Source organism: Callithrix jacchus, chromosome 1 (assembly GCF_049354715.1).
Source record: "Callithrix jacchus isolate 240 chromosome 1, calJac240_pri, whole genome shotgun sequence".
Classification (NCBI taxonomy): domain Eukaryota; kingdom Metazoa; phylum Chordata; class Mammalia; order Primates; family Cebidae; genus Callithrix; species Callithrix jacchus.
Genome location: NC_133502.1, coordinates 218,704,527 through 218,720,315, shown reverse-complemented (window position 1 = coordinate 218,720,315; position 15,789 = coordinate 218,704,527). Strand labels below are relative to the sequence as shown.

General features: G+C 43.7%; 1 protein-coding gene across 12 annotated transcripts in view; it reads right to left on the bottom strand.

The window, feature by feature from the left end:
• Positions 1-15,789, bottom strand: part of MOV10L1 (Mov10 like RNA helicase 1) — a 72,179-nt gene that overhangs the window by 22,603 nt on the left and 33,787 nt on the right. For 3 of the 12 annotated variants that reach the window (XM_078343967.1, XM_078343972.1, XM_078343990.1), the window contains 5 exons: positions 14,507-14,684; positions 14,127-14,197; positions 12,002-12,093; positions 6,547-6,605; positions 5,957-6,090 (listed from right to left, as the gene is read on the bottom strand). In XM_078343967.1, the coding sequence (XP_078200093.1) occupies positions 5,957-6,090; positions 6,547-6,605; positions 12,002-12,093; positions 14,127-14,197; positions 14,507-14,684 (534 nt within the window). Of the gene's footprint in view, positions 1-1,227; positions 1,527-5,956; positions 6,091-6,546; positions 6,606-8,641; positions 8,782-12,001; positions 12,094-14,068; positions 14,198-14,506; positions 14,685-15,789 lie in introns of those variants that run through there. The other 9 variants (XM_035273993.3, XM_078343983.1, XM_035273999.3 and 6 more) reach the window with 7 other exon arrangements.

The following is a 15,789-nucleotide window of genomic DNA, read 5'->3' as shown; positions in this document are numbered from 1 at the left end:
AGAACTTTCAGAGGCCAAGGTGGGCGAATCATGAGATCAAGAGATCGAGACCAGCCTGGCCAACATAGTGAAACCCTGTCTGTACTAAAAATACAAAAATTAGCTGGGTGTGGTGGCACTTGCCTGTAGTCTCAGCTATTCAGGAGACTGAGGCAGGAGAATCGCTTGAACCCAGGAGGCAGAAGTTGTAGTGAGCCAAGACTGTGCCACTGCACTCCAGCCTGGGGACACAGCAAGACTCCATCCAAAAAAAAAAAAGATCCTGCATAAGAATTGGTTTCGTGTGTGTTTAACATAAATGGCATTTGTCCTGAACCAGTGGGATTTTCAATTTTTTCAGTATAATCTGTAATTCACAGCTTTGCACATCTATCTTTGTTAAATAACTTCATTACTTGTATAGGATAAATTCCGGAATCTGTGAAATCAGAAGTTCTGTGGCCAGGCATAGTGGCTCACACCTACAATCTGAGGGCTTCAAGAGGCTGAGGTGGAAGGACTGACTGCTTGAGTCCAGGAGGTCAAGGTTGCAATGAACCATGACTGCATCACTGCACTGCAGTCAGGGGAACGGGGGGAAAAAAGTTTCACATTAAAACATTTACACGCATTGCCAAGTTTTAGTCTAAAACAAGCTTGTCCAGCCAGCGGCACGTGGACTGCACGCGGCCCAGGATATGGCCCTGAATGCAAGTCCAACACAAATTTGTAAACTTTTAAAAACATTGAGTTTTTTTTTTGTGATTCTTTTTTTTTTTAAACTCATCAGCTATCGTTAGTCTTAGTGGATTTCATGTGTGGCCCAAGACCATTCTTCCAGTGTGGCCCAAGGAAGCCAAAAGATTGGACAGCTATGGTCTAGAAGCTTATGCCAATATATCCTCTTCCCACAACGACTGTGTGTTGCAGAGTGTAACTGGCACACAATGAGGTGCACATAGGGAGTGACTTGACAAGTCTGACATGTGCACATACCCATATAACCATCGGCACAACTGAGATGACAAACAGAACCGTCAGTCCCTGGAGCCTCCCTGGTCCCCTCTGGGGGCAGCTCCCTCCAGTCACAATGGCTGGCCCACGTGCTCTGGAACTTCATATAAACGCAACCTCACAGTGTAATTCATTGGAGACCCATCTGCGGTGTCTCACGTCAACAGTTTACTCCTTGTATTGGTGAGTCATGTCCCACTGTATGAACGTAATGTAACCTGCTTATCCATTCACCTGCTCACGGACGCTGGGCTGTTTCCAGTTTTTGGTGATTAACAATAGAGCTGCTGTGAACTTTGTGTATGAGTCCTCGTGTGGCTGTATGTCTTCATCTCTCTGGGGCAAACACCTGGAGAGGAATGGCTGGGTTGGATGGCAGGTGCACATCCCACTTTTTAAGAACACGTTTTCCACAGTGGTGTGCTACTCTCCATTGCCAGCTGCCCCACGTGCCGATGATTCAGCCCAGTTTCTGGCCATTCGAGTAGGTGCTCAGGGGCGCTTGCTGTGGTTTGTTTCCCTAACAACTAATGAGGCTGAACATCTCTTCATGTGTGTATTACGATCGTATGTATTCTTTGATAAGTGTCTGTTCAAGTCTTTGATCCATTTTAAAAATTGAGTTCTTAGTTTGTAGAGTAATATGTTTTCTGAATACAAGTTCTCGATCACATGTGTGATTTGCAAATATTCTCTCTAGTTTGTCACTTTTCCTTGTCTTACCAGTGTCTTTTTTTTTTTTTTGAGACAGTTTTTCTATGTTGTTCAGGCTAGCCTTGAACCCCTGGGCTCAAGAGATCCTCCAGCCTCAGTCTCCTGGGTCACTGGGACTAAAGGTATGTGCCATTGTGCCCGACTGTCTAACAGTGTCTTTTCAATAACAAAATATTTAATTTCACTGAAATCCAATTTATCAATGTCTTTGTAAGTCATGCTCTCAGTGTCACATAAAAAAAATCCTTACCCAAACAAAGGATGTACAGATTTTCTTCTATGTTGTTTTCTAGATGTCTAGTTTTAGGCTTTACATTATGGCTAGGAACCACACAATACGTTAGTTTCTGTCTATACTGTGAGGTATGAACCCAGGTTCACGTTTTTGCACGTGTCCTGCATTTAGAGGTCAATTTAGGTAAAATACGCAACTTGATAATAATGGAGTCTTCCGACCCAAGAGACACAAATAGTATCTCTCTCCATTTACTTATGATTTTTTTTTTTTATGAGACAGAGCCTTGCTCTGTCACCAGGCTGGAGTGCAGTGGTGCGATCTCGGCTCACTGCAACCTCTGCCTCCTGGGTTCAAGTGATTCTCCCGCCTCAGCCTCCTGAGTAGCTGGGATTACAGGCATGTGCCCAGCTAATTTTTCTATTTTTAGTAGAGACAGGGTTTCATCATGTTGGTCAGGCTGGTCTCGATCTCTTGACCTTGTGATCCACTTGCCTTGGCCTCCCAAAGTGCTGGATTACACGTGTGAGCCGCCACGCCTGGCCAGTGTTTACATCTTTTATCATCTACCTTTTGTCAGATTTATCCCTAATGTTTAAAGCATTTAGGTGCTACCTAAAAAAAAAAATTCTGAGTGTTTACTGGAAATATATAGAAATAAAGTTATTTTTCTATACTGATCTTGTATCTTCCAAAATCACTTATTAGTTCTGACAGCTTCATTTTAGATTCCATCAGATTTTCTTCTTCTTCTTTTTTTTGAGACAGGGTTTCACTTGATCACCCAGGCTGGAGTGCAGTGGTACAATCATAGCTCACTGCAGCCTCAACCTCAACCTCCCAGGCTCAAGTGATCCTCCTGCCTCAGCCTCCTGAGTAGCTGGGACTACAGGTGAGTGCCACCCACCATGCCCAGCTAATTTTTAAATTTTTAAAAAAGAGAGAGAGGGACTTGTGTGTTGCCCAAGCTGTTCTCAAGTTATTTTCCCACCTCAGCCTCCCAAGGTGCTGGGATTACCGGCATGAGCCACCACGCCGGGCCTCCATCAGACTTTCTATGGGATGTGGATGCCTTTTCTTCCTGCTTCATTACCTGTCTATAACGCACAACGCTGGGCAAAAATGTTGAGTAAACTGCCCTCATCCTGATCTTACAAGGAAAGAGCATTTAGTTACCACTAAGCAGGTTTTTTCTTAGGTAAAGGAAATTTCCTTTTATTTCTAGTTTGTTGAATTTTGACCAGGAATAGATGCTGGATTTTGTCAGGTGCTTTTTCTGAGTCTACTGCCGTGATTTACATGGTTTTTGCTTTTCAGTTTGTTAATATGGTATATTACAGATTGATTTTTGGAATGTTAAGCCATTCCTGGGATGAACCCTCTTGGTCTCATATACACACATTTTTGAGGCAGAGTCTTGCTCTGTCACCCAGGCTGGAGTACAGTGGCATGATCTCGGCTCACTGCAATCTCCACCTCCCAGTTCAAGTGATTCTCCTGCCTCAGCCTCTTGTGTAGCTGGGTCTAGAGGTGCATATCACCACGTCTAGCTAATTTTTTTCTGAGACAGAGTCTTGCCCTATTGCCCATGCTGGAGTGCAGTGGTGCGATCTTGGCTCACTGCAGCCTCTGCCTCTGTTCCATTTTAGGTAGTTTCCATGGCTCTCTCTTGAAGTTCACTAATCTTTTCTTCTGCATCATCTAGTCTGCTGATAATTCTGTCCAATCTATTTTTCATCCTGGGCAATGAATTTTTCATTCCTAGAAAATAAAGCTGTCTTTTATATATCTTTCGTGTCTCCGCTTTACATGCGCACGTCTTCTACTTTCTCGGACACATGGAGCATATTTATAACTGGTTTAATGTCAATGTCTGCTAATTTACCATGTTATTTTGGGGGTTTGGTTCCAGTTGACTGAATTTTTTCCTTTTATGTTTTCACTTTCTTCCATCTTTAAATCAGATGTCGGACAGTGACTTGCTGGGTGCTGGGTACGCCTATATTCCTATAAATATTCTTAAACTTCGTTCTGGGATGCAATTAAATGATCTGGGAACAGCTTGCTTCTTTTGAGGATATCACATTTTGTCAGTCTGGGCTGAAGCAGCCTTCAGTCAAGGGCTAGACTTTCTACACTCCTAAAACAACACCCCCCCGCAAGCACTCGACCTGTGAATTATGAGGTTTTCCTTCTCTGGCCGTGGGCACAGCTATTTTTTGGTACTGTGTCAACTTTAAGGATTGTTCTTGCTGCTCTTTCTGGCAGGTTCTTTTCTAGGCCTGGATATTTTACTCACATCATGCACTGATTAATACTCAGCTGAAAACTCAAGGAGGAACCCCAAATGTAGGTCCCCAAATGCTCTCCATCCCCTGCCCTCTCTCCAGCAATCTACTGTCAGCTTTATCTCCCCCTTGTTCACTCCACCCTTACAAATGCTATCTCTTTACTAGGATAGGCCACCAAGCTCAGCCTGGGCTCCCTCTTGGTGCTTTCTGGACTAGACACTCTTGGAAGGCTGTGAGTTGGGAAAACCATGAGGTCATCTCATTTGTCTCCTCCCTCAAAAATCCCTGTCCTATGATAGGTGATGTCACTGTCTGAAATTGTTGTTCCATACAGTTTGTCCGATTTTTTACTGTTTCAGGAAGAAAGGCAAATCTGGTCCCTGAAATTCAATCTTGGTTGACATATGAAATATTCTTGAGTTTATTTCCAATCTAGTTAATCCATAAGAAGATAATGTTCTGCATTTTAAAATCTTCAGATTCAGTCAATTAGGAACGTGTCCACCTAAATAATAACATCTCCCCCACCTCATATGCCATCAGCACCACAGACCCTCCCTGAGAATCAGGCAGTAGAATGAACCAGTAACAAGGTGATGAGATAAGAAGAAAAGCACTGTCCAGGAAGACCCCTACCTATTCGCAGACTAAAAAAAGAGATCAACTATAAAACACACCACAGATGACTTTCAAGGATAACCTCTGCTGCTTCATTCATTGTATTTTCCATGGTCGTGTAGGAATTCTACAACTATCATGTCTGCATTTCGTGGGAGGAACTATAAAATGGTAAGTGTTTTTGAATATTAGATATAACTTAAAACTTCATGTTATTCATTGAAAACATGCTCATAAAACCAAATTTGAATAGCACAGAGTAAGGTAGAAGCTCCACCATGGCATGGATGATTTTCTTGTTACTGGAAACACAAAGATAAATACAATTACTTCTATTGCATTCACAGAAACATACTGAGAGCCTAGGACAATACCTGACATGCAACAGGCACTACATTACTATTTGTGGAGTGACTGGACTGTAGAATTTTTTATAAAATATCTTTGGAACATTCATGAAGTTTGCAAATGTTAATTTGTGGGCTGTGTATCCTTCCAGACATTTTCTATGCATATACAATCACATACATGTACCTGATTGTACACATAAGCCATATAATTTAAAAGTAAAACTCTAAGGCCAGGCATGGTGGCTCACACCTGTAATCCCAGCATTTTGGGAGGCCAAGGTGGGTGGATCATGAGGTCAGGATTTCAAGACCAGCCTGTTTAACATGGCAAAACCCCACGTCTACTAAAAATACAAAAATTAGCCAAGTGTGGTGGCACGCGCCTGTAGTCCCAGCTACTCGGGAGGCTGAGGCAGGAGGATCGCTTGAACCTGGGGGCTGCAGTGAGCTAAGATTGCACCACAGCACTCCAGCCCGGGGTAACAGAGCGAGACTCCATCTCAAAACAAACAAACGAATACATAAAACAAAACTCTAAGATCATATAGACATCGTACTTTGCTTTTCCCACTTAATATATTGTAGCCATCTTAGCCCTACATCTTATCCCTTGCATATAAATTTACACTAAATTTATTTTGTGAATATTTTAGTTTGTTTCATTTTAGCTGCAATTTTGAGTTATTTGCAAACCATGCTGCTCTGGCAGTCCAGTCAACTGAGTGCTAATAGGCCAAGAAGGAAATTCCCATCACCTGCATAGAGACAGTAACGCCGCTCAGCACTACCTTTTTGCTGGTGGACTGCCCATCGTTTTTGGTGTCTTGTACATGGTTCCAATTTCCTGTCACTTGGGGAGACTGTAAAATAATTTCTTCCGGAAATAACACTTTTAAAACAAAAAAAGGTAAGAGCATAGGTATAACTACCAAGCTTAAAAAATACGAGTAGAGGCTGCTTATGGCTGACCCTAAAGTAATTAATATTCTATTCCCTTCCTTTCTTGACCTTCCTGTTATACTGTTTCTAAATTACATACAGCATCATAATTACTACATACTCTTCACAACAAAGTCATGTACTGGCCCATCTGTAAGAACAAAAATGAATTACATTTATGAGGGGAAAAGCAAGCAAGGTGAACTTATTTTCAGTTACTTAAACATGCTATTATTAATTGTTCACTAAGTGGAAATAGTAATAAAACACTAAAACTTGATAGAAAATTAAAAACATGGTAACAAAGTTTATTATGACTGAAGAGACTATTTTACACGAAATTTTACATGAAGCCTATAAAAATACTCTGTGAAGATGTAACACTATCATTCTATAAAAATAATACCTTTTACACCTAAGTGGATGACTTGTTCAAGTGCAAAGTGACACCGTCTGCTTGTGGTCCTGCCAGAGGGAAAATAACAAAATAACTAGCCTACATTCAGAACTCTTAAGGCTGACACAAAGAAATGAAATCTGGTTATACAATCTTTAAGCCAATGTAAAAAACAATCACAGCAACAATTCAACAATCAATGAAATAGAGAACAGAAAAACACTAGAGAGGCTGCACGTGGTGGCTCACGCTTGTATTCCCAGCACTTTGGGAGGCCATGGTGGGTGGATCACCTGCATGTCAGAAGTTTGAGACCAGCTCGGACAACATGGGGAAACCCTGTCTCTACTAAAAACACAAAAATTAGCCAGGTGTGGCGGTGGTGTAAGCCTGTAACCCCAGCTACTCAGGAGGCTGAGGCAGAAGAATCACTTGAACCCTGGAGGTACAGGTTGCAGTGAGCTGAGATGGTGCCACTGCACTCCAGCCTAGGTGACAGAGTTAGACTCTGTTTAAAAACATTTTTTTAAAAACTACTAGAGAATACCAATAAAGCCAAAAAAACATGTGACAAAATCCCACACTGATTCTTTCTTTCTCTCTCTCTCCCACCCCGCCTCTCTCTCTTTCTTTCTTTTTTAAAGAGACAAGGTCTTGCTCTGTTGCCCAGGTTGGAGTGCAGTGGTACAATCACAGCTCACTGAAGCCTCAAATTCCTGGGCCCATGTGATCCTCCCACCTCGGTCTCTCAAAGTGCTGGGATTAAAGGTGTGAGCCACCACACCTGGCCTCATATCCATTCTTGTTTAAAAACTCAGTAAAATAAGGATCTATCTCCTCAACCTGAAGGAGGGCCACCATGGAACCTACAGCCCACACCGTACTAACTTGTTTAGGACTGAATGCCCTGCCCCTAATACCAGGAATGAAGCCAGTGCATCGCTTCTCACCAGTTCTATTCCACACTGGCACAGAAGTTCTAACCAGTGTAGGAAGGCAAGGAAAAACAAATACAGGGAATCCAAATAAGAGGAAGAAGTAAAACTGTGGGTTTTTTTCTTTTTTTTGATGGGGTTTTGCTCTGTTGCCCATGCCGGAGTCCAATGGTGCAATCTCGGCTCACTGCAACCTCTGCCTCCCAGGTTCAAGTGATTTTCCTGCCTCAGACTCCCAAGTAGCTGGGATTACAGGCACCCACCACTATGCCTGGCTAATTTTTTAGCCAGATTTCACTCATTAGAGATGGGGTTTCACCATGTTGATCAGGCTGGTCTCGAACTCTGACCTCAAGTGATCCACTCTTTTTTTTTTTTTTTTTTAAGATGGAGTCTCGCTCTGTTGCCCAAGCTGGAATGCAGTGGCATGGTCTTGGCTCACTGCAACCTCCACCTCCTGGGTTCAAGTGATTCTTGTGCCTCAGCCTCCTGAGTAGCTGGGATTACAGGTGCATGCCACCACGCCCAGCTGATTTTTTGTATTTTTGGCAGAGACGGGGTTTCCCCATGTGGGCCAGACTGGCCTCAAACTCCTGACCTCAGGTGATCCACCTGCCTCAGCCTCCCAAAGTGCTGGGATTACAGGCATGGACCATTGTGCCCAACCTAAAACTGTCTTTCTTTGAACGTACAATTGTTTCTATCGAAAATCCTACAGATTCTATGAAAAGCTTCTAGAGATACTGAGTTTAGGAGACTTGCAGAATACAAGATAAACATATAAAATCAATTCTTTTTTATAAATACTAGAAACAAGCAATTGGAAATTTAAGTTCAAATTACTGTTTATAATAGCATTTTAAAAAGTTTAAATAGGGATAAATCTGACAAAAAATATGCAAGACCTATATGATGAAAAGTATAAAATATTGCTAAAAGAAATGAAAAAAGATGCAAATAAATGGAGAGACATACCATTTCCAAGACTCATTATTATTAAGATTTCAATTCTCCCTTAAACCGACCTATAGATTCAATGTAATCCCACTCAAAATCCCAACAGGTTTTTTTGTAGAAACTGACATGATCTAAAATCCATATAAGAATAAAGAAGACCCAGAATAGCCAGACAACTTTGAAAAGAAACAAAGCTAAGGGCTTGATACTACCTGATTTTGAGACTTATCATAAAGGCACACACATCAGACACTGTGTTTGTGTTCCCCCCAGCTTCATGTGGTGAAACTTCATCCCCAGTATGATGTTACTGGGGATGAGGAGTTGAGGCCTTTGGCAAGTGATTAGGTCATAAGGGTGGGGCCTCATGAATGGAATTAGTGCCCTTATACAAGGGAGCACAGAGAGCTCTCATCCCTCACGCCGTGTGAGGACACAGGGAAAAGACAGCTGGCTACCAACCAGGAAGCAGCCTCAGTAGGACACTGAACCTGCTGGTGCCTTGACCTTGGACTTCCTGACCTCCAGAGCATGAGAAATATATTTCTGTTGTTTTGAAGCCATCCTGTCTATGGTGCTATGCTACTGCAGCCTGATGGACTAAGACAGACAGTAAGACCCAGTACCATTCGTGTCAAGGCAGAACAGAGAGTCTTTAGAAACAGATCAACAAATATTTGGTAAACTGATTTTTTTTTTTACAAAGGTACAATAGAATTCATTGGAGAAAGGGCAGTTTTTCATCAAATAATGCTTGGACAACTGATGTCCATTCCACCCCCCAATTTCCATTCATACCCCACATCATTTGCAAAGCTTAATGAGATAGATCATAATTCTAAATGTACAGGTTAAAGCTGCCAAGTTTCTAAAAGAAAACAGGATAAAATCTTTGAGATCCAAATTAGTCAAAGATTTCTGAGATGCATCACTAAAAGATCTGTGAAAGAAAATGCTGATAAACTGGACTTCATCAAAATTAACAATTTCTGCTTTTCAAAAGGCACTATCAACACAATGAAAATACAAGCTACAGTCTGAGAAGATATTTGCACAAACACGTATCTGATAAAGTACTGTACTGAGACTACACAAGCATCTCTGCAAGCTCCATCATGAGAAAACCGCTTTTTAAAATGGGCCCAAAGACTTGAGGAAAGACCTCAACAAGGATTTTGTACGAATGGCAGAAAAGCACATAAAAGATGTTCAGCACCATTAGTCATCAGAAGAACACAAATTAAATCCACAAGGAGAAACCCCTTCACACACAAGATCACCTCTGCTCCGGAGTTAAAGCGTTCACTGGAGTCCAGGCTTACACATCGGCTGCAGTCTCTCTGGCTGCCACCATGGAGGCTGTGTGCCTTCTGCCAGTGCTGCCGCTCCCTATGGCCCCAGCCAACCCTCACACAGCGCCCAAGACAGCAGCGATGTCTTCCCCATTCCTGGGCCTTCTCATGCCACTCACATGCTGGGGTCTCTCATCCTGCACAGCAAACAAAAAGCACCCCCTCCCTGGGCCTCCTTACGTCTTTGGCCATCAACTTCTAACTCTTTCTCTATCCTGCCCTCCCTGCTTTGAAGGCCAAATGCCTTAAAAAGAAATCAACAACGTTTATCCATTCCCCCATAGTCCATTCATTCATTCTCAACACATTCCAATCTGGCTGTAGCCCAAACACTGCCGATTTCTCAGAAAGAAATAAAAAAGCACTAATATTAAAAAAAATTTATAAATTTGACTATGTTAAAACTAGTACCTTCTATTAATCAAAAGACATATATTGAGATATGTTAAAAATACATATATATTTTTAAGACAGAGTCTTGCTCTGTCTCAGGCTGGAGTGCAGTGGGGTGATCTTGGTTCACTGCAACCTCTGCCTCCGAGGTTCAAGTGATTCTCCTGCCTCAGCCTCCCGAGTAGCTGAGACTACAGGCATATGCCATCATGCCCAGCTAAGTTTTGTATTTTTAGTAGAGACAGGGTTGCCCCATGTTGGCCAGGCTGGTCTCAAACTCCTGACCTCAACAGATCCGCCCACCTTAGCCTCCGAAAGTGTTGGAAGTATAGGCGTGAGCCACCGTGCCCAGCCTCAAAAGATAGTTTGTAAAAAGCTGAAAGACAAGGAACAAACCTGGAGAAGATATGTATCTAAGAATAACTTGTCATAAAGAATACAGAAAGGACTCCTACAACAATAAAAATCAGATAAATTACTCAATAAAAAAGAGGGCAAACGACACGAGCGAGCATTTCACAGAAGACGAACATTTTATGGCCCACAAACAAAAAGATTTTCAGCCTTGTAAATGAACCAGAGAAAAGTAAACCAAGACCATCATAAGATGGATTACACACCTACCAGACTGGCACCAATTAGGAAGCCTAACAAAATCAGACTACAGGAAGGGCACCCAAACAGGTGGTCATACACGCTGATAGTGGAAGTCACTTGTAAAGCTGGAAACAGAAACACACCTCGAACCCAGCAACCCGACCCCTACACATGCAGCGGCTCTAGGGACAGCAACAAATGGACCATCATAACAGGAAACAAGGAAGATGAAGAGTGGGTGTTCACACAACCATAACGAACAGCGGCTACAGACAGCAACACGGAGACAGCTCAGGAACACAATGTGTAGTGAAAAACTGCAACTCCTAGGAACCAAATACAGCAAGTTTCAAAAGAATTAAAACCGAAGAATACATTTTTTGTGCCTATCTAGTTAATGGTTTTGTGGAGGAAGAAAAAGCCAGCTGGATGACAGGTCACAGCACCCCTCATCTGACAAGAAAATGAATAAAGGCAAGGAGCTCGTAGCTGACAGTGGCAGTGAGGCATGAACCAGAGATCTGGTGCATGTGAGGTCTGAGAAGGAATAAACATGCAAACGTATGCACCTTTATATCTCAAAACAGAGTTGACAATAAAGCTATAAACACAGGGCATGCAAAATGCTGCAGGAGCTCACTTCCATCCATGAGGCCTACACATGTCAGCCATAGGCATGGTGGGCACTCCTACATCACTACTTAGATGTCAGTGGACATACTTAAGAGAAGACTGACCAATCAAAGAACGAAGAGACAGATTAACTAGGCATGGTGCCTCACGCCTATACTCCCAAAACCTTGGGAGGCCGAGGCAGGAGGATCACTTGAGCCTATGAGTTCATGACCAGCCTGAGACCCCATCTCTATTTAAAGAAAAAAAAAAAAAAGAAAAAGATGGCCAGGCATGGTGGCTCATGCCTGTAATCCCAATACTATGGGAGCCCCAGGCGGGCAGATCACAAGGCCACAAGTTCAAGATCAGTCGGGCTAATATGGTGAAACCCCGTCTCTACTAAAAATAAAAAATGACCTGGGTACGGTGATGGGTGCCTGTAGTCCCAGATACTCAGGAGGCTGAGACAGGAGAATCACTTGAACCCAGAAGGCAGAGGTTGTAGTGAGCCAAGATCACACCACTGCACTCCAGCATAGGCAACAGAGGGAGACTCCATCTCAAAAAAAAAAAAAAAAAAAAAGACATTGAAAGAAGACTCACTAAAACCATTACCTATTATATGTAAATTCCACATCCATAGGTTCAAAGTTATAGGCTTGTTCAAATTCTGGATTAATTTTAAGAGTTACATCTTCTTCATGAATCTAAAAAGGAAACAAACAATATACCTGATTTCTTGGAATAATCTGATATCTATATCCAGCAACACATCATCAAAAATTCATTCTATAGCTTTAAAATTTGATATCTGCAAAATTAGTTGAAAAGGATTAAATCATTATGCCATTAAATAATACAAGCAAGAGGAAATGGTTGACTATGCACTCATGCTTACCGAACTTCTATTCACTGGGCTCTGGGCTCGCCTAAGACTCTGAGACTACAGAATGCATGGGAGGTCACAGACTCCACAAGTGTAGCAAAGCATTACCCACTGTAAGAAAGCATTGATAAGGAGGTCTGCTGGGTGCAGTGGCTCATGCCTGTAATCCCAGCACTTTGGGAGGCCAAGATGGGAAGATCACTGGAGGTCAGGAGTTTGAGACCAGCCTGGCCAACAGGGCGAAACCCTGTCTATTAAAAATACAAAAAGGAGTCGGGAGTGGTGGTGGGCACCTGTAATCCCAGCTACTTGGGAGGCTGAGACTGGAGAATCTCTTGAACCTGGGAGGTGCAGGTTGCAGTGAGCCAAGATGGTACTACTATACTCCAGGCTGGGAGACAGTGAGATTCAGCCTCAAAAAAAGAATGTCATTACAAGTCTTCTTCTTTTAGTAGAAAAGCCCTCCAGCTGAAGTAAGATCCTGCATATTATTTCCTAGACAGTATGGGTAGAAAAAGAAGAAAATTCCTGAGCTGAAAAGGAGTTCAAGGTCTTCTCCAGGTGACTCGGGGGACACCCTGGCAGGGCGGGTTTCCTGAGCCTCAGGGCTGACACCAGCAGAGAGTTGGGAAGCTATGCCCTGGGCTTGCTTCCAGCTCTGTGAGGAAGGCGAAGCAACAGTGGTACAAGGCTGTGGGATCGTTTCCCCTGAGGGTGAGGAAGACAGACTAAGTCATCACTCTACACAGGAGACATTTGTGAGTCTACCTGAGAAGAGGAGGAGGTGGCATCCAAGATAGCCTGAAAAGGCGAAAACAATTTTTGGAGGTAAAAAGGATAGGGAAGGTCATTTCAGATGCAAGGGTTTGAGCGATGGCATGGAGGCCAGGCCATGTGGCTCAGGAACCAGGAGTGGAGGCGGGCGGGTGTCTCACACCTGAGGTCTCTGGCTTTGCTTCCTTGGAGGTTTCGGTATGCAGGGCTTCCTTTCCTGGCACAGCTGGTCTACTATTTGGAGGCTAAGATGGTCACATGGCCATCTTGGGCTCCTCACGTCAATCTGGTCAACAGCAAAAGTGGGTAATGGAGAGCTGGTGAGGTCATCTCACTGGGGTCTCACATCTCAGTCCACAGGTGATGGACTAAGTCATTACAAGATCTGAGATCCTGCCATGATTTTGCTTTCTGGGAACTATCCCATTCTACAAAGTCAGCCACAGTGTGGACCCTGTGTGAATATGTAGCATGGAGTGACTATGGCGGCAAAGGTCAGAGGTTGCCTCTTCTCGTTCTCTCAGCCCTTCTTCCCTCTGACAGTGAAGCCTTTGACATTCTCCCTTCAGGTTTTCTTCTCTGATACACAGATGAAGCACCTCCCTTCTCATGCAGATCCCGGCATCCTTCCCAGTGCTGTGCTCAGTACCTGCTCAGTAAAATCCAGCTCAAGAGTCACATCCCATGCAGATATATCTGGAGCACCAGGAGCTACTCAAAGCCAAATAATGGCTTTACCTTCACATGAACGTCAGAGCTGCAAACTTTTAGAGACGTTTTTCCTTTTAAGGCTTCCACTCTGTTAGCTCTTCCAGAATATACTCAGAATGCGCAAATATAACTAAATGCAAACATCATGACTTACATATCACTTAAAAGATAAATATGCTTTACACGGTTGAAAATTATAGTATTGTTTCCTTTATGCATCAAAAATGTAAAGATTCTCTGTATCTTCACATTTTCCAAAATAGCCAACACACACGGGAACACCTCCCCAAGAGCTGTGGGTAGGATGTTACCTTTCTAACAGGTCAGATGGGGCAGTCCAACATTAATGTATGAAGAGTGTCCTCTCACCTCAATCACATAGCTGATGTATTCGATGGCATGTCCATTGTACTCTTGAGTTTTTAAAATCAGTTTATCACCTAGTTAAAAAAATATATTACCATGTTTAAAGCTAATACAAAATCACAAATTTCTGTGCTGTCCTATAAAATCCAGTATGACGAGGTTCCATAAAACATGACTGAGGTCAACTGCTTAGAAATAATGAAATACAACAGAGGAACCTGCTTGAGGTACACAGGCTGCTGATTTTTAGTGAAATTCTAACCCATAAGAAAGAAAACGCAGTAACGTGACTGTCATGTTGCCAGTTAAACAGAACTTTCTCTCTCGTTAAGTGTGGTTTGCCTGCTAGTCTACCAAGGGAGGCAGGCAAGTAACAAACATACCCGCATACAGAGAAGGCCTGCCTTCGGCCAACCCTGGGACCTCCAGAACCAGCAGATCCCCATTCCTTTTCAAGATGACCCCGCTCATGTTGTACTCTTCCAGTTCCATTTCTGCATGAATCTCCTCAAGCCACAGCAAAGCCGAGAACTTCTCCTTGTAATTTGACATGTTCAGAAGCTGGAAAACACCCAAACGTTATAAAATCAGTGAGAACACAGCAGCACGTGGAACACACCCACATCTGGAAAGCAGCAGCTCTGGAGCTGGAAAGTCCCAGGGGCTCCAGTTCAGCAGATGGCCTCCGAGGTGGGGCGATCCTTCCCAGAGTCTGCTGATGCCTCAGTACCGTGTGGCTCCAGCACGCTCCCTGGCCTTTGCCACGTTCCCCGGCCTTCGGCACGAAGCCGTGGGGCTCTAGCTGCTGGTGTCCCTCCGTGCATTGCTCACCACTATCCACCCTCCCACTCTTTTTCCGGTCTTCCAAGTTTATTCTGGAAAGGCAGAGCTTGGCTTCCAAAGACATTTGTGAAAAAAGGACAAACTTCCAGGTTGGGCCAAGATGGACAAACAAGGACCAGATTTACCCTTCTACTTGAAAAAAACAAAAAAACTTAGAGACAGAGAAATACGAAATGATGGTGTTTAAACAAAGAACATCATACGCAGCACAGGACTGTGATCCCAAGACTGGGGAAATAATCCATGGTAGGCCCCACCTGCACCTGAACAGAGCTCCTAGGCCCCAGCACAGAGGACCCAGGGGAGCCGGGTGGTCTCTGAGACGAGGAGAGGAGCTGAGTGCTGAGAAGAGCAAGCAGCACAGAATGGTCTGGAGAAGGTCAGGAGACCTACCCGGGACCATCAGCTTAGCACTGATCAATGCATGAGGCACCATCCTGCAAGACCCATTGTGGGGCCAGACCAGAGCCTCAGCACAATGGACCCTTGTGGCTGGGTCATTCTGTGGCAGTGGCCGTCCTGTGCATCACCGGTGCCAACGGCACCCCTGTCTATACCCACCGCATACTAGCAGCACCCCCTCACCCAGTTGTGATGACCCAGCATCTGCTGGGAAAACAGTCACCTATGGCGAACCCCCAAATCAGGAATGACTCCTCACGCTCAAACAGACAAGGGTGCTGTGGGCCCCACCGGCTGGAGCAGGAAGGCTTGTGATAAGGGGAGCACTGGGTGGAGTCTTCAAAAAGCATGACACTAAATAAAAAGTCACTCTGCTCCCACCTAACAAAACTGAAACGCCAGGCTTGCAAATATCCAGCCG